The following is a 27,278-nucleotide window of genomic DNA, read 5'->3' on the forward strand; positions in this document are numbered from 1 at the left end:
TTGCTTTCCAGACACCAATCCCACTATTGTATTAAGTCTTTTAATATGCTACCACATCGGGTTAGTACTTTGTTGAGGATTTTTGCATTAGTGTTCAGCAAGGATATTATTCTGTACTTTTCTGTTTTTAGGGTATCTTTGACTTCATAGAATGAGTTAAGAAGTGTCTTCTTCAGTTTTTTGGAAAAGTTTGAGAAGGGCTGGTATTAGTTCATCTATTTTTTTAATAAGATTTATTTATTTATTTTAGAGAGGAAACGCTGACACGAGTGTATGTTGTGGGGAAGGACAGAGGCATAGCTGGGAGAGAATCCCAGGCCGACTCCCCACTGGGAATGGAGCTCAATGTGGGGCTCTGTCTCACAACCCTGAGATCATGACGTGAGCTGGAATCCAGAGTCAGACTCTTAACCGAATGAGCCACCCAGGCGCGCTGGTGTTAGTTCACCTTTAAATGTTTGGTAGATTTTAGCAGTGAAGTCATTGGTGCAGGGCTTTTCTTTGTTGGGAAATCTTTACTAATTTGATCTTCTTATTACTTACAGGTTTATTCAGATTTTTTTATTGTTCGTGATTTAGTCTTGGTAGGTTTTGTGTTCCTTTTTGATAATTTGTGTTTCCCTTGCCATGAAAAGGAACTTCTCCATTTCATACAGAAGTTGTGCATGTTCATAGTACACTCTTATAATTACATTTAATTCTGTAGAATCCGCTGTAAATGTCCCTACTTTCATTTCTGATTTTAGTAATTTGGGTGTTTGCTCCTTTTTTTTTATTCCATCTAGATAAAGGTTTGTTCTGTTGATCATTTCAAAGAACCAACCTTTGCTTTCATTGATTGTACTATTTCTCCATTTGCTTGTCTCTGCTATCCTCTTCATTATTGCCTTCTTTTGCTAGCTTTGGGTTTAGCTTGTTCTTCATTTTCTAATTCCTTAAGTAGTAACGGTAGGTGGTTGATGTGAGATCTGTCTTGTTTTTAAACATAACTGTTTATATAAATGTCTGCATTAACATGGCTTTTGCTGTGTCCTGTAAGTTTTGGTATGTTGTATTCCATTTGCATTTGTGTCTTGAGTATTTTCTGATTTTCGTGATTTCCTTGTGGTTATTTGAGGGTGCATTTCTTAAATTTCACAAGTTGTGAGTTTTCCAGTTTTCCTTCTAACAGTTCCTAACTCCATCCTGTTGTGGGTAGAGAAGATACTTCACACAGTATCTATCTTTTTAAATCTACTGAGACTTAATTTGTGGCCTAAAATATGGTCTATGCTGGAAAACGACCCAAGTGCTCTAGCAAAAATTGTATATTCCGTTGTGGTTGAGTGTTCTGAACGCCCCTCACATCTCTTTGGTTTATTGTATTAAGTCTCTCTCTCTCTCCCTTTTCTTTAACATGTTGTCTTTCTGGTTCTGACCATTATTGAGAATAAGGTATTGAAGTCTGTCTCTGAAGAAATACAGTTTCTCCCTTTAGTTTTGTCCATTTTTGCTTCGTGTGTTTTGATGATCTGTTGTCAGGTGTGCAGATGTTTACAACTGATTAATCTTCTTGCCGTACCAAACCCTTTATTAATACGTAATGCCTTTGTCTCTTGAACCTTCTTTGAAGTCTGTATGTTGAGTATTAGTTTAGCTGCCTCTCCTTGCCATACAATAAGTAACCAAAACAATTGTCAGTTGGTTAATGTTTGCATAGAATGTCTTTATGCATTCTTTCACTTGCAGACTACTTGTGTCTTTTGATCTAAAATGAATCTCTTAGGGGCACATAGGTGGCACAGTCAGTTGGGGGTCTAACTCTTGGTTTCCACTGGGTTTGTGGTCTCAGGATCATGAGATCCAGCCCCACGTAGGCTCCACACACAGCACAGAGTCTGCTTGGAGTTTCTCTCTCTCTCTCCTGTGGACCCCACACACACACACATTCTCTCTCTCTCTCATCCTTTCAAATAAATAAATAAATCTTTTTAAAATATGAGTCTTTTGTAGGCAACATATGGTTGGATCATGTATTTTACTCTGCCAATTTTTGTCTTTGGAGAGTTAATCTGTTTAATTTAAACTAATTACTGATAAGGGACTTCTGTGGGGGCACCCAGTGCTGCAGATGATTAAGCATCTGACTCTATTTCAGCTCAAGTCATGATTTCGGGGCCATGAAATCTAACTCTGTGTTGGGCTCCCCACTCAGCAGGGAGTCTGCTTGAGATTTTGTCTCCTTCTGCCCCTCGCTCTGCTCACACACTCTCTCGACCTCTCTAAAATGAATGAATGAATGAAATTTATTTTTTAAAAAGAAGGAACTTCTGTCATCTTGCTCTGTATTTTCCATATGTCTTACAACCTTCCTGTTACTCATTTCCTGAATTACTATCTTGTTTTGTGCTTAGTTGATTTTTTATAGTGAAACATTCAAATTCCTTTCTCATTTCCTTTTGTATATTTTCTACACGTTTTGTCCTTGAGATGACTATGGGGATTGCGTTGGACAGCCTACAAATCCAGTTTGGATTACACCCGCTTAATTTCAGGGACATTAAAAACTGCTCCATCTCCACCTCTCTCACTCTGTGGCCCAAAATATGTGGCAATACTTCTTTCAAATGCATTGGTCTATTAAGTTATATAGGGGAAAAAATGGAATTTAAACCCAAAGTTACAGTGACAGTTTTGAAGCTGATAATTGTTTTGTTTGACTGTATTAGTCTCTTAAGCCATGTAGAAAATGAAAAGTGGAGTTATATAAAGTATTGCTACAATTATACTAGCTTTTATAAAAAGCCTTTATTTATTTTACAGAGTGGGAGAGAAAAAGGGGGTGTGGGGGTAGAGGCAGAGGGAGAGAATCCCAAGCTGCCTCCCGCTGAGCATGGAGCCCAACTCGGGGCTCAATCCCAGGACCCTGAGATGACCTGAGCTGAAATCAAGAGTCAGATGCCCAGCCGACTGAGCCACCCAGTTGCCCTAGGATTTTACACTAGGGTTTATAATTGCCTTGTATTTACCTTTACTGCAATCCTAATTTATTCACTTGGCTTCAGGTTATGTCTAATGTCTTTCTATTTCAACCTGGAGGACTCTCTTGAGCCTTTCATGGCAGGTCTAAATGTAATGCGTCCCCACAACTTTCTCCTTAATGGGAATGTCTTAATTTTTCCAAAATTAATTACCACTGACTGCCCAAGCCTTAACAGACTCCAGTGCTCCAAATAGTTTCATCATTTTCTGCCTACGCAGTTGTTATCTGGTTGCTATGGAGACCGTCTTCCCAGGATCTTCCCTGCTTTTCAGTAGAATCCGAGGTGCCAAGCCAAATAAAGTGTAATATAAAATAAAATAATTCTTCAAAAGCCTTTTGAAGATTTATTTATTTGAGGGAGCACGTGTGTGCACCAGCAGAAGGGACAGAGGAAGAGAGGATCTCAAGGAGACTCCACACTGAGCAGATCTCAGCCCCGGGGCTCGAACTCACAACCCTGAGATCATGACCTGAACAGAAATCAAGAGTCAGTCACTTAACTGAATCCCCACCGGGCACCCCTTCAAAACCCTTTTTGAGTACAGATTTTTTTTCAGACCAGAATGAGGGAGTTAGCACACTGCCCAAAGTGGCCTTGAGCCGCCTCCAGTCATAGCCGAAGGGAAAACACACCCTTGGATCCTTCCCTTGTCCTGATCTACAGAGTGGAGGCTGTCATGTTACATCCTGATTCCATAAAGGTGCTTGTCCTTGAAACAGGTAAAGTGATCTGTGCTGTTACTACTTGGGGATTCCATTTAATAGCATAAACCCTGGGGATCCCAGAGAGATGAGTGACTAGACTTTCAGATTTATGAAAGCTTTCTTTTTTTAAAGATTTATTTATTTTAGAGAGTGGGTGCAGGGGGCGGGGAGGGGCAGAGGGAGAGAGAAATTCTAGCAGAGTCTGCTGAGCGTGGAACCCAGTGCAGGTCTCGATCCCATAACCTGAGCCAAAAACAAGAGTTGGCTGCTGTGCCAACTGTGCCACCCGGGCACCCCTCAAATTTATGGAAGTTTTTCAACTTTTGACATATAATTTGTTTGACGAGTACCTGAGATGAAGTATGTTGTGATTTCATTTAATGAACACTCATATTCCTTAAATACTGAGAGGCATAGAGCTGAAATCATCTGGTTTATAGTCTTACGATGGAAATCCCTCTACGTCTTGGGTGGCCCATGTCACCGTGTTTCTTGAAAATGTTCATTCATTTTCATCTTTTGGACAAAGATGTCATTGAGTATTCAGCTCAATACCAAAAACTAAGAGAGAGTAGTTTACCCAGTGAACATTTTTTTTTCCGTAATAGGTACTGTTTAACCTCTGATTTAGAAGATGACCCATGAGGATATGTTTATATGTTCGGTTTGAGTTTTATAATATTCTTCAAACATGTAATGTGAACTCTGAGGGTTCTGGATAGATCCTGGGTGAACGTTTGCTCGACACCAACCAGAAGTCACGTGGAGGACCCGTGTGGCCTCCGACAGACTGCCCTGTGGGTGTCCCCGCAGGACGTTGTAGCCTGGTAGTGGCTTTCCCTTCCACCACGTGTCATCCCGCTCACTTTGAGGTGGTGTGGGCGGCTGAATGGCACACTGGAAGGTAAACCTTTCCAAGAGATGTCCTGAGATGCGTCTGAAAAATACAGTTGCCGTCCCCCCGATTCCCCCAACTTACATGTCTGCTCTGCGTGTCAGAGTTAGAGCGTCAGAGCTTACTGTTTGGGGCTCAGCTGATCCTTTATCCCGGTCCAAGTCTGTCTCCACGAGAACTGGGCGTTGTTCTTCCAGGTTGGGCTATTGGTCTGTGATGCTGAGGGAGTCCAGCGTCGCAGTGAGCATGGACGTGAGGCGTTCAGCTTTCCTGGTTGCATTTGTCTCTGTTCTCATGCTGAGGGATCTGCTCCTGCTGACTCACCCCCAAGACCCAGGGCCCCCACCAGGGTGCGGTGAGAGCCCATCCTCTGCTCCCCACGTGCTCCGTAGGAGTGCTTACAGACCCCCAGGGAGCAGAGCTCGCTCGGTTTTCCACTGGCTTGTAAGCTCCTGAGGCTGAAGGCCGTGTTCCACCCTGCTCCGAGCACCTGAGGCAACGGCTGGTCCATCAGCCTCGCTTGTACACGAGCATTTGTTGAGCTGAAGGATCGGCTCGCTCCTGCCAACAGCACTGCCTGCCGGAGCAGGGACTCGGCAAAGGTTGTTTTCAGTGAATCTGGGAATGTGGGTAATTTGGGAAGTTAGGACCTTACTAACGCTCGATCCAGCAGCTGGGAGTTGGAGGAGCGTTTCATAAATGCAGCGTTTCTCGCGTCCTCCAGTGTCGTGGCTGGACCTCCCGTATGTGAGGTTCTGCAGTGGTTCTGTATTACATCGTGTGGGTTCCCCCGAGTGCCCCCGATGAAACGTGCTGCCAGAGCTCCTCAGGCTCCCGTGTTCGGAATGATGTCCCCCACGCCCGGCATCCTCTGCTGCTGCCAGAGTGACTAGGGGTGCTGTTGCAGGCATCCCGGCCGGGTCTGCCCTCACACTCAGGTCCGGGGGACATCCACCTCAGATCCACTCACAACACGTTTAAAACCACGAACTTAGGCTTGACTGGCTAGAAAGCTTCTATGAGAAAATTGATTTTGTTGGACACAGTTTGCGGTAGTTTATAATAAACGTTACACACTGGCTGCGGGGCCCCCTTTCTGTCACCTCCATCATACAGGGGTGACGGCGGAGACGGGAGCTTGGATGACTTGCACGTCCCGCTGCCCCTGGCCCTGATTCTGGCTCAAGTGTGAGTGACCTTCCCCGAGCCTGGTCCCTCATCGTCGGGGTGGGCTGTTCCTCCACTATGCCCGGTGACCCCGCCGCGTGACAGGCAGGTGTTGGGCCTGGACACGAGTCCACGTCACACACAATCCCTGCCTGGAGTGGGGCCGCGGGCGGTGGTACCTGTGCAGTTGCTGGAGGACCCCTTAGTGCTAAAGCTGCTTTTCAGGTGCTTGAGTTGCTGGCCTCCCAGCCCCGGGGGCACCAGAGGCTGTGCATGGGGTTGGGTTGTTGACAAGGGAGGGCTGATGGGGCGGGGGGGGGGGGTGGCTGACAGGGCGGAGGAGAAGCTCACTGGAGTGGAGGGGCTGATGGGGGTGCTCATGGGGCAGAGGGGGGCTGATGGGGTGGGGGGTTGACGGAGGGGGGCGCTGTCTTGGGGGGGTGCTGATGGGTCGGCAGCCACTCTTCTTGCTCCGGAGCCAGAGCTTGGTGACAGGTGCCCCCTGCCAAGATGCCCCTGGCATGGGGCCGGGCTGGGGCCTGAAGGCGGCCTTGCTGTCTTGCAGATGTCTCACGCAGCCACCAGTGCCTTCTGCCGCTCCATTAAGCTGCAGTGTGAGCTGTACCCCTCCAGAGAGGTGGCCATCTGCTTGGACCCCTACTGTGGACTGGGCTTTGTCCTGTGGTGCCTCTGCAGGTGAGTACCTCCCCAGCCTTGACCACATGTGTGCGTTTGCAGAGCGGATGCCACAGTGTGTGGCGGGCCCCTGCCTCCCCGGAGCCCAGCTGCGGCTGGGCCACAGATGGGTCCCTGTCCCATCCCTCCTTGGCCCTACTCCTGGGGGTTGATGTGCACCTGCACAGGGACCTCAGACGCCAGGCTCCTGGGAGGCTGCCTGGTGCCGACCGTGTTTCCAGGCGAAGACTCTGGCCCAGGCCCTGGTTCTCTGCCTTTAAATTCTAGCAGTTTCCCTGTCCCGGAATCGGTATTAAATCAGGGTGGAAGGGGGGTGGAGGGTACGAACCTCAGCTGCCAGGAAGCCAGGAGCCGGGTCCCTGGGGACCCCTGCCCTGCCCCCTGCCAGCATCTGATCCCCGCCCTTGCATGCCCCATGCACTCCCCGCCCCTGTACCCCCTGCACCCACCCTGCATCCCTCTCACCCTCCTACCCCCTGCACACCCCCACCCACCCGTTGCAGGCTCAGCCAGGGTTTGCAGGGAGGGTGAACACCGCAGGTTTACCAGCATTTCTTCAGACCATCCATACATGTTCTCTGTAGAAACTTCAGAAAGTACAAAGTAACGTGAGGAACATAAAGTGATCCCCATCCAGTGACACCAGAAAATACTGTTAGCATCTTGCATCTCATCTTCCAGTTTCATTTGAAAGGTAGCGTCCTTAAGGCTTCAGGCGTCTGCAGGTGCATGACGATCATCTGTGCCCACCGTTGGGCTCCCCACGGGCCAACATTTGGACCATTTTGTTCCATCTCTCCTTCCAGTTTTTTCTGCCCTCACTTTATAGGCAGTGTTCTAAATCAGTCACCAGATAACATGATTTCACCCTAAATCTTTAAGTTTGCATAGTTTTCTAACTCTGCTTTAATGTAAGCATCAATCTGAAAGGGGTTATGATTTACTTTCTTCTTAATAGGCTCTAGTAGACATTCTCTTTTTTTTTTTTTAAGATTTATTTAATTATTCATGAGAGATACAGAGCGAGGTATAGACACAGGCAGAAGGAGAAGCACGCTCCATGCATGGAGCCGAACACAGGACTCGATCCCAGGACCCGGGGGTCACGCCCTGGGCTGAAGGCGGCGCTAAACCCCTGAGCCACCCAGGCTGCCCTCTCTTGTGTCTTTAAATGCACTTTGGGAAATAGTTATTATGCATTTGTAATATTTAATAGTATTAAGTCAGATGAAAATCCAGTCCTGTGTTTTTGAACAACACTGGCATTTATTCTAATTAGAACAATTAAACTTTCCAAGAGAGCAAATTGAATTAAATTAAAATATTTAATGATTTTTGCCTCGCTGTAAAATGCAGTAGCATAGTGGGTAATTTTTTTGGGGGGTGGGGGAATAGTTAAGAATACAGCATTCCAGCAGTGACCCTTGGCTGACTGAGAAAGAAGCCTGTCCCAAAGCACCAACTTTATAGGGGACTGTGTGTTGGCAAAGGTGCCGGTAAAGCCGAGGCCAGTGGATGCGGTGCTTTCCCGTCCCTCTGGCTTGTGGAGCCTCATGCTTGTGACACGGACAGAGCGACTGATGGGAAAGGAGGTTACGTGTGGGGTGCAGTCGGGGCTCTTGAATGGCTTATAAGGAGCCCTTACCTAATGAACATCTTCAAATTCTTTTAGAAGTCATGAAATTACAGCATTCTCTGGATTGCGCCTGCGGCACTAAAAATGAATACGTGATACCTCAACGTCTTGCTTCTGAAGTCCTCTGTAGACACAGATCCAAACAGACCTGCTTAAGAACTGCCCCGGGAGCGTCCACCCAGGAGCGGTGAGAACGCCAGCACCGTCCAGCTCTGGGAATAGGGCGTCCTCCCAGACAGCGAGTGTTCCTCCAGGCGGGGCTGATTTCAGGGCTGGGACAGGAAGCGCGCCACATGAATCTGAATGTCTCTTTGTGCAAGAAAGCACTCGGGTAGGATGGGCCGTGTCCCTCAGGGGACTCTCACTAGCCAAATTGGGGGGATTTCAGCATCAGAGTAAAGATGATGAGAGAGAACACTTTGAGTAAAATAAATGATCTCACTATTCAGATGAACCGATTGAAAGCTTGATTGCGAGAGTAGACATCTAGGAAATAGTTGTTAACTATAAAGGATGGGAGAGACCCTTTGTGGCCAAGACAGGCCGTTGTGTGTCACCCAGAGGGTTGCAGTGAGGGGAATGGCATCCCGTCCAGGGTCTTCCTAACAAACACACTTGGAGCCGTAGACCCAACCTGAGGGGTGTGCAGGGGCGCTGCTGTCTGCAACCACGAATGCCAGGGTCAGGGTCACAGAGCGCTGAGGACCCCACCGGGCAGGCTGATGGCATCAGCGGGTGCATCTCTGTGAAAGATACCGTCAGGACAGCCAGCAGACTTGAAGGGTCCGACAGGTGGAAGAAATGTATGTTTCCCGATTTTGATGTTGTAATTGGCTTTATGGAGAAAAATAAACTTATTCACTGTAAGTACCTGCTGACATATTTGGAGTTGATGGGACATCAGGTCAGTGACCTCAAATGATTCAAGAGGGGAAAAGTTATTTCTACCTAGAACTTGTATATAATGTTGGGATTGTTTCCACATTTCTAAAAAGTTTAATACAAATAGTTTTTCATAACTTCATTCAGGGGATGCCCGGGTGGCTCAGCGGTTTTATGCCACCTTCAGCCCAGGGCCTGATCCTGGAGACCCGGGATCAAGTCCCGCATCGGGCTCCCTGCATGAAGCCTGCTTCTCCCTGCCTGTCTCTCTGCCTCTCTCTCTCTCTGTCTCTTATGAATAAATGAATAAAATCTTTTTAAAAAATTAAAATAAAATTCCATTCAGTCATAAAATTGTTTTTCTAAGAATCATGTCACAATGGTTTCCAAATTTCTTTAAGATCAAATATGCCTTAAAAAGCATTTTAGATAGTTGATCTTCATGGGTTAGATGTTTCAATATTGTTAAAATGGAAATTCTCCACAAATAGATCTAGAGATTTAATGTAATTCCTGTCAAAATCTCAGCAAGTTTTGTTTTTTTCCCCTTGGCAGAAATTGACATCTCTATCCTAACATACAAAAAAAGAATCCACAATATCCAAAACAATTTTTGAATAGAATAGCAAAGTCAGAAAACAGACTCCCAACTTGAGCACTTAACTGCAGTAACCAGGACAGTGCGGTGTTGGTGTAAAGGTAGCGGGAAGGCCGATGCAGGAAACACAGCCAATGAAACAGAATGGAGAGCCAGGAACTGCGGTGACCACCTGCGCGTGGTCACTTCATTTCTCAACAGTCATACCAAGGCAGCTCAGTGATGAAAGGGTAGTATTTTCGACAAATGACGCTTGGGGATGTTGGATGTTCACCTGCAAAGAGTAAACTTTTATTTTGCATTGATAAACTCACCATGGGTGCAGATTTGGATGTAGGAGCTAAAACTTAAAGTTTTAGCTTTAAAGGAATTAGTCTTTTTTTTTTTTTTAAAGACTTTATTTATTCATGAGAGACACACAGAGAAGCAGAGGCACAGGCAGAGGGAGACACAGGCTCCCTGCAGGGACTTGATGTGGGACTCAATCCCAGGACCCCAGGATCACAACGTGAGGCAAAGGCAGACACTCAACCACTGAACCACCCAGGCGTCCCGAGGAATTAGTCTTTATCATCGTGATAAAGGATGTGGGCGTTGGGGGGTGTGATACAGCTCTGCAAACGTAGTAAAAGCCTTTGAGTTCTGTGCTTCCCACGGGGTGGATTTTATGGGATATACACCCCACAGAAGGCAAGCGCAGCCTGTCATGGGGTTCTGAGGTTCTGAGGTGGCATCGTGAGTTAGGGTTCTTAGATACGGTGCCAGAGGTGCAGTTCCTAAGAGAAACAGTGAATGAATGTGGCTTCGCAAATGACACTATTAAGAAAGTTGGAAATACAAGCCACGGACTGGGCAGGAATCTGTGTAGATCATAACCTGATAGTCCTTCCAACCAGATGTAAAGCGAACTCTCAAAAGCCAAGAATACGACACACGACGTAATCAAAAAATGGGCAACAGGTTTGAATAGACATTTCACCAAAAATCCCGTGTAACCAATTAGCACATGAAGTTGCTTATTCATTTAGGGAAAGGCAAACTAAAGTAGTGAGATAACACTTCATACTCACTGAACAGATACAACCACAAACCCCAGAAAATAAGGTTGGAGAACTTGCATTTTCTGGTTTCGAAACGACACCACAAGGCAACAGTAACCAAGGATGTGCAGAAACTGAAGTTCCCCTACATCTTTGACAGGAATGTAAGATGGTGAAACCACAGTCTGGCATGTTCTTAAAAATTAAATGCACAGTACGACCCAGCAACGCCACTCCTCGGCATCTGCCAGAACAAAGGGAAAACACCCAAAAATGTGATGTGTGAAAGGTCCGTAGCAGCCTTTGCAAAAACAAGAAAGATAATCCACATGTGCGCCAGCTGGTGAAAGGGTAAACCGTGTATGTGCACGTCCTTACGGTGGATACAGCTCCAGCGTGGATAAACTCTGGACATCACACTACAAGAAAGAAGCCACTCAAAGGACCCACACGTTTGTGATTGTATCATATGAGCTATTTCTGTGAAACATCTGGGAAAGCAAAGCTACAGACGGGAAGTAGAGCAGTGGTTGGTTGGGGCTGGAGTCCACAGGTGAGCACAGGTGCCCCCAGGACTGGGCGTCGGGCGGGTGCGATGCGGCTCTGCGAACATAGTGAAAGCCTTTCGGTTCTGTGCTTCCCACGGAGTGGATTTTGTGGCGTGTGCACCCTACAGAAGGTGAGCGCAGCCTGTCATGGGGTTCTGAGGTGGCAAGTCGAGACAGTGACACGTGCCTTCGCGACCCGTGCACCTGCCTTGCTCAGAGTGCCCAAGTTCTGATAGTTTCCGGTATTTTGTGTATTTTCTCTGGTTCATAATCTGGAATCACTAAATTATGAGTGTGAAATTTTATTTCATCCAAATGTCCTTTTTTCCTTCCTAGTCAGCTGTGTTTTTATTTTTTTAAGACTTTATTTTTCAGAACAGTTTGAAATTTGCAACAAAATTGAGTGGGAGCTACAGAGATTTCCCATGCACCTCCTATGCCACACAGGCTTGGGCTCCCCCGTTATCAGCCTGCGCCCGAGGGGATTTTTTTTGTTTGTTTTAATCTAGGCCCCTCATTGATGCATCATCATAATGGACCAGTGTCCGTTATTTACGTCAGGGTTCACGCTTGGTGGTGCAGAAACCTGGAGATAGACTGACATTTGATAGAGAAGCAGAGACCGTCCATCACAGTAAAGATGGTCTCTTCAAACCAGGCGTCCAGATGCCAGAAACCGGGTGTAGGCGCAGACCTTAAGTCGTCACAGAAATTAGCTCAAATGGATCATAGACCCAAGTGTGAACTGTAAAACTGCAGATCTAGAAGGGAGCGTTCTGGATGACCGGCAGGGGCTTCTTAGATACGACGCCAAAGCACAGTCTGTGGTAGGGTGGACATCACGAGAGTAGCATCCCCGCGCTACAAACTTCTCCATCAGGAGAACGAAGAGGCCGGCCACCGACGTGGAGAAAACACTCCCCACATGTCTTTCTAATCATGTTGTTCTGCCTGAAGTTTGCATCTAAACTAGAATAGTTCAGGTTCCAGGAATTCTCAGAAAATAATCATCTTCAGTGGAAGCAACCTGCTTCTCAGTGGGGTTGTTTAGTCAGTGAAAGCGTCTGTAGCCATTGCCAAGAAATCGGTGCTGGTTAGTAAAGGAAACAATTAATGGACATCTGTTGGGGTGAGCAAGGAAAGGGCGGAGAGGAAATCCGTGAGTCGGGTTTTTTGTCCTCTGTGATCGAGTCTTGTTGATTTTTTTCTTAATGTTGACTTGATCCTGTTGGTGGGCGTGAGGCACACCATACTTGGTGCTCACGAGCGTGTGTGCAGGTCTCTCATTCTCTAGCCTTGAATCCACGCAGGGGACCCCAGTCGTTTCATGTGGGAGGGGTTCTGCTCAAGCAGATGGCGAATCCGGATGGATGTTTTTGAGAAAGCTAGTCGTGACTGTTCTGTATTTAATTTTCTGCATTTTGGATCTCCTTACGATAGTATTTACAAAGTAAAACCTTTGGAACGATACAGAAACGATAAATTGTCCTCATCAAGAGGAATGTCATAAGGTTTAACCAGCCCGTTGATTCCCTAAGTTACTGGCTCAGATGTCCCCAAACGTGTTTGGAACCTGGTGCTGAAATGTGAGAATCCTTGGTGAGAAGCTGCGGCTGCATAAATGTGAGCCTCGATAAAAATCCTGTGGGGAGATCTAATGAGGTTGTACAGTCTTTTTTAATATTTTATTTGTTTATTCATGATAGACGTAGGCAGAGACACAGGCAGAGGGAGAAACAGGCTCCATGCCGGGAGCCTGACGTGGGACTCGATCCCGGGACCCCAGGATCGCGCCCTGGGCCAAAGGCAGGCGTCAAACCGCTGAGCCCCCCAGGGATCCCTGAGGTTGTACAATTAACCCTGAGTCCGGAACAGGTGGAATAACATCCGTTCACTGAGGAGCGGACACGTGCTTCCTGGTGGGTAACTGACGGATGAGGGGCGTCGTGTGCCGGCCTGTTGGACCTTGGGCTGTTGCCTGGAACGTGATCCCATATTCGCTCTCAGTTTGGCCCTGAGATTGTTCTTCTAATGTCCGCTTAGCAGAGGTAACTTCTGTCATGTTTGTCCCTCCTTCATGCTGGAGTTAACACATCGGCTACCCAGGACTCTAACTCACAGTAGCCGCGGGTGTGCGTGTGCTGAGGGGGGAGGTCTGAAGGCTGTGGTGCAAGGGGCAGACAGTGAGACGGTGCCCACAATCGCAAGACGAAACCTCAGTGTGCGTCAGGGGGCCATGTGGGAGAGCCGTGTGTGAGTGTCCACGTCCCCGGGGCTGCCCATCGCTGGGGAGAGGCTCTCAGCACAGAGCATTGTGCCTCATGGCCCCGGGGAATTGTCTCCAGGAACAGCCCGTGGGACCTCTGGGTCTACACAGGGTGGCATCATTTGGCCCCAGGACATAGGGGTGCAGCCAGGGGGATGTTTGGCTTGTTTCAGCCCCCAAGTGTGTAATTCTTAGAAGGTTACTTTGAAAATAACACAGTATGCTTCAAGGGTGAGGACAAAATAAGACATCCCAGCTTCCTACATCAGATAGAAACAGATTTTAAGGACCTTGGTCCTAGGGACACCCGGGTGGCTCAGCGGGTGAGCATCTGCCTTCGGCTCAGGGCATGACCCCGGGGTCCCGGGATCAAGTCCCGTGTCGGGCTCCCCGCATGGAGCCTGCTTCTCCCTTCTGCCTGTGTCTCTGCCTCACTCTCCATCTTTCATGAATAAATACATAAAGTTTTAAAGAAAAAAAAAAGGACCTAGGTTCTGGATATAAGAACTTCTGGATGAAAGTTTCTTTTCACAAACTGCGAACTCCAGGCTACATTCATCCTCAAAGGTTGTCTGGTGGGATGTCGCTTGCAACAGTGGCCGCAGACAGCTCACAGGCAGCGTGGGAAGAGGAGTCGGGACTTTGGGACCCGGACAGACTTGTCGTGCTTGCTGGCCTTTGAACGATCTTAGTAGAAAGTGATCTTTAATGACCAAAGTTCATTTCTCAAGGACGAATCTTAGGGAAAAACTGGCAGAATTTTGGTCTTGGGAGTGGGATCTTCCCTGATTTTGATGCGTTAACCATCAGGTATGTTGCTGGGCTTCTCCGGGGGCCCCACTGGAGCATGCCGCTCTGGGGGCAGCAGGATTTTAAAAGAAATTCGAAAGTTGTGGGTACGACCATCCTTTCTGCCCGTTACTGGGAATAGCAGTGCATCCTCAGAGCTCTTCAGCTTTCCTTCCAGCTTGACTCAGACCGGTTCTGATTCGCTTCTCAGTTCAGGATAGTCTCTTAAGCAGCCCCGGTGGTGCAGCAGTTTAGCGCCGCCTGCAGCCCAGGGCATGATCCTGGAGACCCTGGATCAAGTCCCGCTTCGGGCTCTGCGTGGAGCCTGCTTCTCCCTCTGCCTGTGTCTCTGCCTCTCTCTGTCTGTCTCTCTCTGTCTCTCTCTCTGCATCTCTATGAATAAAAATCTTTAAAAAAAAAAAAAAAGGATAGTCCCATAGACTGTTCTCAGACTTCCTTACTCTGAAGGATTAAATAAAATCCATACATTCTTGTTCGGAGACTACCACTTAAAAGTCAGCTCCCCCGTGATTATCAGATACCTTCCTCGAGTAACACTTAGGTTTTCTCCGCACACGCTGGTTGTCGATTGTCTGGGTTGTGACCAATAGCAGAGAGGACCTCAGTTCTGAGTATAAGAACTTGTGGTCTGGAGAAGGGATGTATGGTGGGGTGTTTCCAGGCGAGGGGTTTGGTGTGTTTGTCACATTCTGCAGAGATGAGCAAGAGTGTCCTGGAAGCAGACACGTGGGGCAGAGACGTGCCCGTCGCCCCCCCTGCCACGCAGCCCATGCCCACGCTCTGCTGCGTGCGCTTGCTTCTCTGCACTAGCCTCGGGTCAGACTAAGGTGGTTATGTGTCCTGCTGTCTTCCTCTACACACGTGTCTTGGATGTGAGTTTTGTGGAATCCATCTTGAGAACCCAAGTGAGAAGACATCTGCCAACAAACCCCTTTCATTAGTCTAAAAATACTGTATTCTTCCTAAAACATTCCAAATTGGGGGCGTATGACCCCTGGAAAGCAGATGTCTATCATTTTAAACACGAGACAGGAGCCTCTGAAAGCCATCAGGACTGGCATTAGCAGCAGAAGGGTGCATAGGGGTGCAGGGGGTCACACCTGTGAAGGTGCACAGCAGCTCTCCAGTCACGGCGGGGCCTGAGCCCTCACAGGGCGTCACAGCCAGGTCCTTCCTCGAGGGACATCTGAGGGCTGCAAAGTGACGGGCTGAGGCACTTTCTGACGCAAAAGCAGCGTCTTTAAGTGGTGTTTATCATAACGTGCCCCAAGAGCCAGTGGGTTGCTTGCTAAAGTTCCCGCGTGTGATTTCCCCTTGCCCAGCCAGCACCCTGAGCAGTGGAAGGAAGGGCGGAACCAAGTTCCCACTCTCCCCTCCCCAGAGGAAGTACGTTCATTTAAGAGGAGAAATTGGTTTACATGGACTTGAGTTACGCACGAAGGTAACAGCCTTGAGATGCTTGAGCGTATTTAATACAGCATGTGTGTAAATAGTGCGTAAAGTACAATGTTGTCTTTTACTTCTGTTCCTTCATAGGTGATCAGATTAACTGCCTTTCCTGGCTTATATATTAGCTTAAAGCAGCGAAGCAAAAGTAGCAGCAGGGCATTACGAGGTCTCACCACAACACATGAGACACGTGTGTGCGTGTGCACAGCTCTAGCAGCGAACTACCATTGGAGGACTTTCACACGTGGTTTAAATGCATAGGAGTTTAAGATTCTTCCTTCAGTGATGCAGTAAAAGCCAATTATTAAAAAAAAAAAAAAAAAAGGGCAGGGCGCCTGGCTGGCTCAGTCGGTGGAGCATGCAACTCATCTCAGGGTCGTGAGGTCGAGCCCCGCAGCTGGTGTAGCAGTTACATTAAAAAAAAACAGACAAAGGACTTGGTTAGACATTCCTCTGAAGAACACGTACATCTTTATAAATGCATCCCCGTGCTCCCCACATTTGCAAATACAGCAGCTTTGAGAGACCCCTGACAGCCTCACAGTGCTGGAGGGTTCAGACGCGGCCCAAACACACAGCCGTGGAACAAGACCCTGTGGTTGTCTTGGGTTTTTGCAGAAGGTTTTCGTGAACACACATTGATTTTGTATTTGCGAACCTGGGGGGCTCCCGCCGGCGGGCAGCAGGCGTTCCCTAGGCTCGGGGGAGTCCCGTGGCCCTGGCCTCACGCAGCCCCTCCCATCTGTCTCTGCAGCGTGTACTCCGGCCACCAGTCCATCCTCATTCCGCCTTCTGAGCTGGAAACCAACCCTGCCTTGTGGCTTCTTGCCGTGAGCCAGTACAAAGTCCGGGACACGTTCTGCTCCTACTCGGTGATGGAGCTGTGTACCAAGGGGCTGGGCTCGCAGACGGAATCCCTCAAGGTAAGTTGTGGCCAGGGCCTCGGGGCGCCCGGGGAGCACGCGGCCCAGGGCATGGGAGGGGCTCCCGTGGTTAAAGTCATTACAAGAGTTGAGGGATAGTCCGCTATCACCTGGAGCTCACAAAACTGATTTCAAGTGAAAACTTGATTTTATAAGGTGAATAATCGCCCACAAAGGTGACAGGTCGGGGTGTGCTCCCGATGCCCGTGATTCCCTCGCCTGCCCTCAAAAGCTTGCTCTTCCGTTGGTGAGTTCACTTGTTCAGTGAAGCTCCTTCAACTCTGATGTTGGTGTTCAAGTCATAGGCTTGATTTTAGCCTCTCATTTTTGTTTTCCTTGAAGACCCTGATTTGTAGGTCTGCATCCTACAAGGTATTAACACTTTCTCCATTTAAACCAGTAACATTTTGATCACCGTGTTTTCGTGGTGAAGAGTCCTTATCCAGGGAAGGAGCGGGCAGTAATCCTATCGCCTGTCGCAGCATACGTTCTGGCTACTGTCCATTGTTTGCACACCCAGACATACGTCCCTGTGTATATGCAGATGACATGTACGTAGATGAGTGTGTAGACGCATGCACAAATATTCCACGTACATACAGATACTCGTGTGCTATGCTTACCTCCTGAAGTTTCTCCTATTTAGACCTAGTGCATTAAGCTTGAACAAGAAAACAGAAGATAATGTTAAAGCCACGTAAATCTATGATTACATGAAATTATAAACACATATAGGAAAAGAAACATATAAGATGTAATTACTACTTGTATCCACCTATATTATTTCATAAAATGAGTATATTTCACAAATAACGTGATCAAATGCTTTCTTAGCAGCTGACGTGTTGATTCATGTAACCTTTACAACAGGCGTCTGGCGTAGAAACCACTGTTCTTAGAGATGAAGACTCTCAAGTTACAGAGAAATTCAGCACCCTTTCCGGGTCCTTACATTTACTAAATTCTGGAGCCAAACTTAGAATCTCTGGCTCCAGGCACCTCATCTGCAGACCCAGGCCACACTGCCTCCCAAACACACAGACACGCAAGTGGAGCCTTGGTGCCACCCAGTGATGCTCTGAGTCACATTGTGCAGGGTCTCTGCGAGCCTGAGGCCCCCCGGCTGTGTGTCCCTGTACCGCGTAGAAGCCACTGTCCGTCCCCAGAGCCCAGGCCACGGTGCAGGGGGCCGGAAGGGCAGACAGTCCAGCCAGTGCCCATCTCCAGAGCCCAAGCCACGGTGCAGGGGCCCAGGAGGGCAGACGGTCCAGCCGGTGTCCATCCCCGGAGCTCAGGCCACGGTGCAGGAGGCCGGAAGGGCAGACGGTCCAGCCAGTGTCCGTCCCCAGAGCCCAGGCCACAGTGCAGGGGGTCAGGGGAACAGATGCTGCAGCCAGTGTCCATCCCTGGAGACCCCTGCTCGCTGCCCACCCAGCCCCCTGCTTCGCAGACTCTGGTGCTCAGCTCACCGAGGTCCCTCTCTGAGACTTGCCCTTTGCTGACTCAACGTGGTGCACACCCTGGAGTATGCTTGGTCACGCGCAGCCATCAGAGCTGGCCGTGGGCTCTCCAGTCTCGTGGGACTTGGGAGGCGTCCTGTGTTTACTTTTCCATTCTGTGTTAGAAGCAGGTCCTCTTGTTTCCGGCCAGCGTGTGCCCATGTTGGTAGCGGTGTGTACAGAAGCTTCCTTGCTTCCCCAGACCTTGTCCTTTATTTTATCCAGGACCTTGCTCCTCCTCACTGCTGAGTCCCGCTGTTACCTTAGATGGGTTTGTAGGGGCCCCTTGGTCCCCTGGAACCTGTAGGGTTTTTTCCACACAGACGTCTTGGGACACTTTAATGCCGTGGACACACACAGCCCTAGGGACGAATGTCTGGGTAGCGCATGTGCTGCTTGTACCCGTCGGGTTGAGGAGGTCACACGCTTGGTCACTGGAAGGCTGCCACCTTACCGCTGTCCTTCTCTCCAGGCCCGAGGACTGGACCTGTCCCGCGTGCGCACGTGTGTGGTGGTGGCGGAAGAGCGGCCTCGGATAGCGCTCACCCAGTCGTTCTCCAAGCTCTTTAAGGACCTGGGTCTCCACCCACGGGCCGTGAGCACGTCCTTCGGCTGCAGGGTGAACCTGGCGATTTGCTTGCAGGTGGGTGTCACAGGGATCTAGGTGTGTGCCCGTCAGAGTGACTTTTCAGTGACAGGCACTCGGCACAGCCAGTGTCATTTCCGTGGCTGATGCTCGGCTATGCTTACAGGATACCTGATGATCCAATGCATGTGACTGGTCACACTTCTCTGGTGGGTTTTCTTCTCTTTTTCTTCATTTATTTTCAGTCTGTATTTGTCTGTGACCAGCACCCATGGTGCATGCACAGAGTTCTTGGTCTGTGCTGAAACGTTTTAACATGAGTAGCAGTTGGCGCAGACCCCAAGTCAGGCTTTTTAGAGCTTCTGCACTAGACAAACGTTTCATGGTGGCAAGAAGCATAGACAGCGTCTTGTGTAGGCAGCAGGCCCAGTGCACCAGCCGGCCCCGGAATTCACTGCTGTGCTCAGTCTAGAAATAGTGGCTGCAGGTGGCGTCTGTGGGGCCCAGCAGTGAGGTGGCCACGGTGGCCGTGGCTGGAAACGCTCCCTTCATTGGCCCCTCGTGACCATCTTCACTATCCTTTCTTTCAAACCCTTTCCACCGGCACCCCGATCCATGGCAGACGCTGCCTGGGAGGATGGACAGGGCCATCCCCACGTGCCCTCCCCAGCCACACACAGCAGGCCGCCCAGGGCACAGCTACAGACTTCCTCCAACAAAGTGACAGGAAAAAACGCCACTCACGGCAGGTGATGGAACCGAGCACAACCCACAGGTCGCCTCCCAATCTCTGTCCTGCCCACCTGCTGTCCCCCACCCACACCCCCCGCCGTTTCCAACCCCAGAAGTAGATGCTCACTATTACCCTGTGCGTGACCCTGGAAAGCACCCAGGCAGCCCTGTCCTCACTGGCGTTCCAGGCCCCGGGACTCGCCGCCAACCTGGGCGGAGAAGGGACTCCCAGATGTGACCCATCTGATGAGGTTGCGTGAGAAACATCATCTATAGAAGGGGTTTATCTCGGTTTTTTTTTATTTTCAAAATTTCTGCTGCATCCAAAGTGATGTCACTATCCTGGGCCATGACGCTATTTTTCAAACTTGGCCTTATCTTTAATCAATATTGTACATTTTAGTTTTTTCACTTGTTTAGTTTATTCTTAACTCATTTATACCCAGTTTCCTTTTTCTGAATGATTAGCATTTGAAACTAGCTAGAAACGTCCATGTGTCTGAGAGTACAGATAAAGTACACCATGATACTGGCGTGCAGGCTCCAGCTGCTGGCTAGGATGACAGGACCAGGGGTGAGGCAGAGGTCAGGAACTTTCTGGCTTGGAGGGGGCAGTGAGCATGTGCACTGTATTTGATGAAGGACCCCACAACCACACAGCCCTGTCCCCGCAGCTCCAGGGGCCTCCCCGCAGCCGCACAGCCCTGTCCCCGCAGCTCCAGGGGCCTCCCCGCAGCCGCACAGCCCTGTCCCCGCAGCTCCAGGGGCCTCAGCAGCTCCAGGGGACACCCCTCGCATCAAGTGACTTTATGTCATCCTGAGTCCAATTTTACTCTCATTGAACTTTTCCTTCTAATCAGTGAGGTGGACACTGAACACAGAGTATCTTTCCGTAGTTGTGTAAAGTATTCTCAGTAAAACAAGCCAAGAAGGAGGGTGAAGAGCGACTTGGACACGGGGTCAGGGAAGACCTCCCCCACAGGTAGCCTGTCCACGCCGTGCCTGTGACGCCAGTGAGTAAGTGTAGGGGCCATGAGCAGGGCTGGTCAGCAGAACCTTAGTCTCTGGTCAGTCCGTGCACGTCTCCAACCTGCGTGGTGATAGCGAACTCGCAGGTGGAGTGCTCGGTCAGGGCAGAAAGGTACGTCTCTTGCTCCCTGAGGTGTTTCTAGAGGGCCCAGCCCACAGTAAATACCTAACAAGATTTGTGAAATGTACTAAAACTGAATCTTTATGAATGTGTAGACAAATATGGGAAATAACCTATTTCTGGATTTCTTACAGATTGAACTTTTTTATAAAGGAGTATTTTAGAAAATGAATCAGGAAATACAGAGCAGCCAATAACTATATACACAAATAATATATAAATAAGTCCCGTCATTCCATCCACCCAGAAGTAATCACCGTTAATCCCTTTATGTAAAAATATCGAAAAAACAGGAATTTATAACACTGCATCTCAGATACTGTCCCTAAATGTTTAAAGGTGCTGAACATTTTAGGTTTCCCTTCATTGTAGAATTAGCAGAATTGCCAACGTATGTGAAAGTGGCCGGTGGGCACACAGTTTCCCCAAGAGGGTTGTTCATCCTGGTCACCCAGTGGGCCGGTGGCTTGCCCAGCCTTCTCGAGCAGCCCCGTTCGGAGAAGGGGCGTCTCCCCTCTGCCCCGCGGTCACGCCTGGGCACCATGTTGTGGGCCCACCTTCCACTTGGAGGAGGGCTCCCTGGTCTTTGGGGGGCAGGTTGGTATGACTGCGGAATGAAATGTGCCTGATTCGTGAGACTTTAATGTTACGTGGAGATAAGTTAGGGGCTGGTTTTTACTATACGAGAATGGTTTTCATTGATGTCGCTCTGAATCTGCCATCATCCTCCCGACTTCATACAGTCTGACACCAAGCACCATCCTCCACCGTAGAGTCTTTGGTGCTCTTACATTCTGGTACCATGACCCACGCTGTTCTCGGCCAGAAGTGGACTTGCCGTCTTCCCAGGGCAAAATCCTGCGTCTCTTTCCAGGTCCAAGTCCTTGGGCTACAAGTATTTTCCTTGCTCTGAATTCCGCTGGCATTCATCCCTCCTGCTTAATGCTTTCTACCACTGCTTGTCATTGTTCCTCTAGAGGCTTGTGAGCCTCCGCTGGGTGACAGACTACCCAGGATAGGGCCTCGCATGGCTGCCCATGGCTGAGTCCACCTTGTGAAAGTACCACAATTTGATTCCGTTAGCTGCAGATACAATTCACTTTGGGGAAACCAGGCAATTTTTTGTTACGAGTCCAGCCTCCTGTGTGAAGTTAAGTCCATGGCAGCAACTAATCTCCACCAAGTCAGGGCTGTGGTGTTACTTGTAGCTCTTCCCTGCTGGTGAGAAGCAAGGGTTTGCTGCCCACTGTTAGCGCCAGTAGCCAGTCCAGGAAAGGAAAAAGACATTGGCCCTGAAAACAGAAGTGTTCTCTGGTTGGATCTCCTGCAGCACATGGGGGTGAGGTAGCTGTTTGCGGAGGGAAGAGTCTGAGTTCAGAGCAGAGGTCAGGTTCCTCTGGACGGAGCGGGGAGGTGGAGGCAGAACCTTCGCTGCTTCTGAATACAGTCTAAGCAAAGTTGACCACACACAGCAGAGGAGCCAGTCTGGTTTTCAGCAGTTTCCTTCTCTCTAGATTTTAAGTCACACCTGCTGTTTTGTACGACCTAAATTGGGCGACCGGAAGACGCGTGTCTCTGTGGGCGGGAGACTGTACTGCGTCCGGCCCGTGCTGTGTGGGTGGGCAGCATGCCGGAAGGTGTCCTGACGGCTCAGACAGTGACGGCTGCTTGCTTGTGCTGCTGCCTGAAACCCTGGTGTAGAGAAAATCCTGAAAATTGACAAATGTAGCGTTATCAAATATGCAAGTGGGCAGGTATAAGAATCTAAATGTGAGACCGTCATAAAAATAGGAAATTGGGACAGTCATAATTTCTGTGCTGCTGTTGACTCAGCTGTTCGATCTCAGAAATGAGTGATTTATTCACCCACTTACCGTTCTGAAGCAGGAACTGCCACATTAATTATTTCAACACACCCCTCTTGAGGTCGATGTCACAGCTCTGTGGCAGAAGAATGGGCTCATAAAATTAAGTGGGCTGACTTGAATTTTACATGAAATATTGGTCTATTGGAGACTCTACATGAGGAAGAAATGTAGAGGTAGGGGCCATGTTTTATACTTAGACATGACACTTCCCAGAATCTTTAACCATAAAAATGACTTTAACACAGTTTGTATTTGTTGAATCTCTGACAAAAGTGGACATTAGGTCAAGTTATGACTTCTGAGTTTAATTAACTTTCACATAGATTTCCCTTCGTGCTATTAAGAAGTGTCACATGCGTATTAACCTCCGTTGACAGAGATACTGCCTACAACCACAATTACCCTTCAGAAGCATAAGCTGGAAGGTCTATGGTTGCATTCAATTCAGAAAGTTAGCTCATCATAATGAAAACGAACGTCCTCCCCATCAGCAAAAGAAAGGAGGGAAAATGAGGTCTTCCCTTTTCCCTTAAGTCAGCTTAGCGCAACCTTTGATCTTTGTTATATTTTAGAAAAATACAATTAATTTACCTGGGGGGAAAGCTTAAATCAATAGTAACAGTTATAACCAACCTTAAATCTTAAAACTCACACAGTGAAAGAGAAATACGGCCCCCCGATAATGAGAAGCGAAGTCGTTGATCATTGGAGAGAAAGAAACCAGGAAGCTCAGAGGCTGATGGAAATCTTAGGAAATTCTCAAGAAAATCGCTAGTTACGACACTTTGGTTAGTTAGAGCTCCCCATTCCTTTCCCCCTCTGCTTTTGGGCGGAGGGGAGAGTGCCGGTGCCCCCGGGAGTGCCTGCAGCTCGCGCACCTCCGGCTGGGCCGCCCCATCGGGCTGGTGCAGAGTAACGGCGGTGTCACGGCCCTGCGTCTTGGGACCAGAAACTGGTCGATGTTCAGATTCGTGTTCGGATTCGCAAGTGGCAGAAAGCTTCCTTGGCAACTTACACGTAAAGAGATTTCTGGAGACGCCGCGGGGGAGCCGGAGGCCCGGTTCAGGGCGCGACGCCCAGAGGATGCGGGTATGGCTGAGCTGCACCCCCCCCAACCCCCCCGCTGTCCAGCTCAGACTCTGCTCGGGCCATGCTGCAGACTCCGCCGCAGCGGGAGCCTCCACACATGCTGGTGCCCCTGGTGGGTGCGGGCGGCTGGTGGGTCAGGACAGCAGGACGCGGTGCTGGCTCCAGTTACAGCACAGGGACAGGGCTCTGTGGCCGACACAGCTCCGCAGGGGCATCCCCCACATAGGGTTCAGGAGCTGGGTGCCCCCGAAGGGATGGCCGATGGCGACTTCAGCCCATCACCTGGCTCCCAAACCAACACATACCCTTCGTCCCGTTCTGACAGCCTCTCCCCCCGGAACAGCTGTCCTAACAGCTCTCATGGTTAGAAACGATCACACGCCCACCCTCTGTCCACCAAAGAAATGAGCTCAAGCCTCCGCATGTACTGTGCTGGCTGCTGGAGCAGACGTTCTCAAGTGATGCCTTGTCAGCTGTGGGCTGGGCCGTGACGTTCACGCCCACGGACAGACGGGCTCTAGACCCGGGGGCGCGGGGGAGGGGAGGCATGTTCCCCATCCCTGTGTGGCCAGGGGAACAGGTGTGTGCCCAGCGCGGGGTCACCACGGTGAAGAGCCTCAGCATCTCCCCGTCTGGACATTTCAGGGCCCTGGGAGTAACAGGATGGGCTTGGGGTCCCGGGAGACCGAGGTGAGCTGAGCCCCTGGGGCTGAAACCGCAGGCTTCCCAGGCAGGGTTCACTGCTTGGGCTGATTCCTCATCAGCCACAGGAAGTCCGCGAGTTGTATAGTCTGCACCTTGAGCAAAGAAGAGCACAGGCGTCTGAACTTCTCGTTGGTCTTGGACTTGAGCGGCCCTTGCAGACTCGCCCCGCCTCCCAGGCCACCTGCGCTACGCCTTGCAGGCCGTGAGCAGCCCCCTGAACCGAAGGCTTCGCTGGCACCTTGTGCAGAGGGGCTGAGCGAGCCACCTGGGCCCACGGTCCGCGTGCCTCCCAGCATCACTCGGCCCTGCGTGTGTGGCTCAGAGCAGAAGCAGGTGGGGAGTGAGCCCCGGTCATGGCTGTGTTCCTAGGAAACTGCAGAAACAGGCAGGCTCCTTCTCTGCACATGGTTTGCTGACCCCCATGAAAGTCTGGGAATTAACCAGTTGGTCGGTACATGGCATGGACTGGCCCAGCTTACGAGCTGGATTTTCACTGGCCTTGGCACCTACCAGACCCTCTTATTTCCTGGACAGTGTGTCACTGCCACCACTCCTGTTACTGATGTCTCTCAGTCGAGGTGCTTACTTACAACCACAGAAACCAGCTGACTGACGTTAGTGAGAAACTACATTTATTAAAATGGATTATGGACTTCATTTTCTCATTAGGCTGAATAAATCACAGGATTGTTCCAAGCCGGACCACGAAAACAGTCTGCTTAATACACAAGTCACAGGTTTTCAGACCTGTCAGCTGAAGATGCACAGGCGTCTCCGTGAGCTCAAGTCATCTGTGGGGAGAAGAGCCCCTGTTGTCTTCATCCTGCCCGAGGGGCAGCTGGAGGGACTCACCGTAGAGACCATCCAAACCATACGGCACACAGCGTAGCAGGGTGGGTGGAAATCCCGTCCTTCAGCATCCCTGCCCAGCGCCCCCACCTGTCCAGAGGGGAGCGTGCAGATGCTGGTGGTGGCAGGAGAGCCGTGAGAATCACCTGACGATCTTTAGGACTCTAGGAAACAAAACAATGGGCGTCTGCAGCGTCAGGGGGCCCTGGAGGAGAAACCATTCCCTCCGAGGGACTGGGCATCAGTGGGTAGAAGGCAGAGGTGCTTAGGGCTGAGCAGAGACCAGGAATGCTGGGTGGCTCCTTCCAGGCAGCCCCAGGTGGCCCCCCTTGCGCCCCAGGGACAGAGGTGGGGCAAGAGGTCTGAGCACGTGTGTCCCAGGCCCCTGGGCCTTCACCACGTGCTGCATGTTGGCCTCCACAGGCCAGGCATTGGCTCTGGGAGGGAGAAGGCTGCAGTGAGGCTGGAGGGAAGGGAGGACCGCCTTGTCCAGCAGAAAGCTGGTGTCCAGACTCTCAGATCCACGCTCCTGGTCCTGCCCCCAGCCATGAGGCCAGCCTTGAGTGGCGTCTCAGTGGAGCCATTGAAGAGCCCAGACCCCTGCAGATGGCACAGGTCCCCAAGACCATGAGCGAGACCAGAGAAGGATGTGCCTATTGTGGGGCGTGCGGGCTTTCTACTTCTGTCTCCCCAGGTCTTTGAAACCGTGTTTGTCACACAGTGAAAAGCTCAAAGACCTACAGAGAGAAAAGGACATGTAATATGGGGCCCGAGGAGGATGTAGAAGCCGTCCGTAGGACACATGCTGGAGTTAGCAGAGACTCCGAGGCAACTACGAGACGTAAGTTAAAGAGTGCGGGTGAAAAGGCATGCGCTTTGCATGAAAAGCTGGAGGACGTCACACAAAGGTCACAAGTACAAGAAAGAACCATATCGAAATGCTAGAAACAAAAGCCACAGACACGGAAGATTGCTCGTGGTTCCAAAGAGATACTGGATGCAGCCGGGAGCAAACTTCCAGCCCCATCAGTGGAAGCTCTGCAAACACACACAAGGAGAGCAGTGGAGCAGTCTGTGCAGTCCCTGGGGCCGTATCACATCCCAGAACGGGATCCCAGAACAGGAGGGTAAGGGGACAGAGACGAAGAACAATGTGAGACCTGAGGGAGGACTGATGGGAGCGAGCAGCCTGCAGACTCGACATCCCTGTGAGGGCTGAGCGGAACAGATGCCAGCACACCTGGGCGCGTCCTCATCCAGATGCTGGGAGCCAAATTAGAGGTGGTCCTAAAGCAGCCACCTGCCTATATAGACGACGTGCAGAGGAGAAAGGACAGTGCACACAACCGACACAACAGACGCAGAGGACAGCGGAGCGACGCCTAGAGTGCGTGGACCGCAGCAGGTCTCTGAGAGGAGCTGAGCCGCGTGGTCAGAGGATGGTGGTGAGGCAGCTCGGGTCTGTAGGAAGAAGCCAAGAATGCTAGAGAGAAGGTAAATCCAAGGGAACGTTTGGAATTTTTTTCTATCAATGTATAGGTAGGTAAATAATTTAAATTTCTTTAAAGCCTATTAATTATTCGAAGTGGAAAAAGACCATTGAGGCATTTGTGGCCTGAGTGGCTGTGGCGCCCGAAGTGATGAACCTCAGGGTGGACGGAGGCAGATGGAAAAATGCTGCTGCTGGTTAATAAGGCACGTTATGTGAAGGTGGATCGCGAGGCACGTTGATCTCTACGTCAGCCACTAGAGAAGGTTGACTGACTGAGATACTCTCCCCAAGAAAGGACCACAAACGAAAGGGACAAATACACGGCCAGTCGCATCCACAGTTAAAGTAAATGAACAAACAGGCCAATTAAAAGGCAGAGATGGGAGGCTGAAGAGATTGAGCTCCGTGCAGTTGGAGGAGAGACCCCGTAGCTGCGAGGGTGTCGATGTGTTGAACATAAACACGAGGTGAGAGAAGACGACTGGCGTGCTGTTACAGACCCCGAAAGCGAGGGTGTCCGCTTCATGATGATTAGGGGTGCAGTTCACTGTAAAACGTGAAAGTCCTGAATGCAGATGCACCTAAAAACTGAGCTTCAAAGCTTGTGAGCAACACTGACAGAATTAAATGGAAAAAAGACCAAATCATAGTGCTAGTTGGAGACTTTAACG

General features: G+C 49.8%; 1 protein-coding gene across 5 annotated transcripts in view; it reads left to right on the forward strand.

The window, feature by feature from the left end:
• The window catches only part of DIP2C (disco interacting protein 2 homolog C), a 251,485-nt gene that overhangs the window by 195,702 nt on the left and 28,505 nt on the right, over window positions 1–27,278 (forward strand). For 4 of the 5 annotated variants that reach the window (XR_012031074.1, XM_072825983.1, XM_072825984.1 and 1 more), the window contains 3 exons: window positions 6,355–6,485; window positions 16,469–16,637; window positions 18,609–18,779. Coding sequence is in view for 4 of the 5 variants with exons in the window: in XM_072825983.1 (XP_072682084.1) it covers window positions 6,355–6,485; window positions 16,469–16,637; window positions 18,609–18,779 (471 nt within the window). In the remaining variant the exon portion in view is untranslated. Of the gene's footprint in view, window positions 1–6,354; window positions 6,486–8,157; window positions 9,358–16,468; window positions 16,638–18,608; window positions 18,780–27,278 lie in introns of those variants that run through there. The other variant, XM_072825987.1, reaches the window with a different exon arrangement.

The sequence above is a fragment of the Canis lupus genome, chromosome 5, assembly GCF_048164855.1.
Source record: "Canis lupus baileyi chromosome 5, mCanLup2.hap1, whole genome shotgun sequence".
NCBI classification, from domain to species: Eukaryota; Metazoa; Chordata; class Mammalia; order Carnivora; family Canidae; genus Canis; species Canis lupus.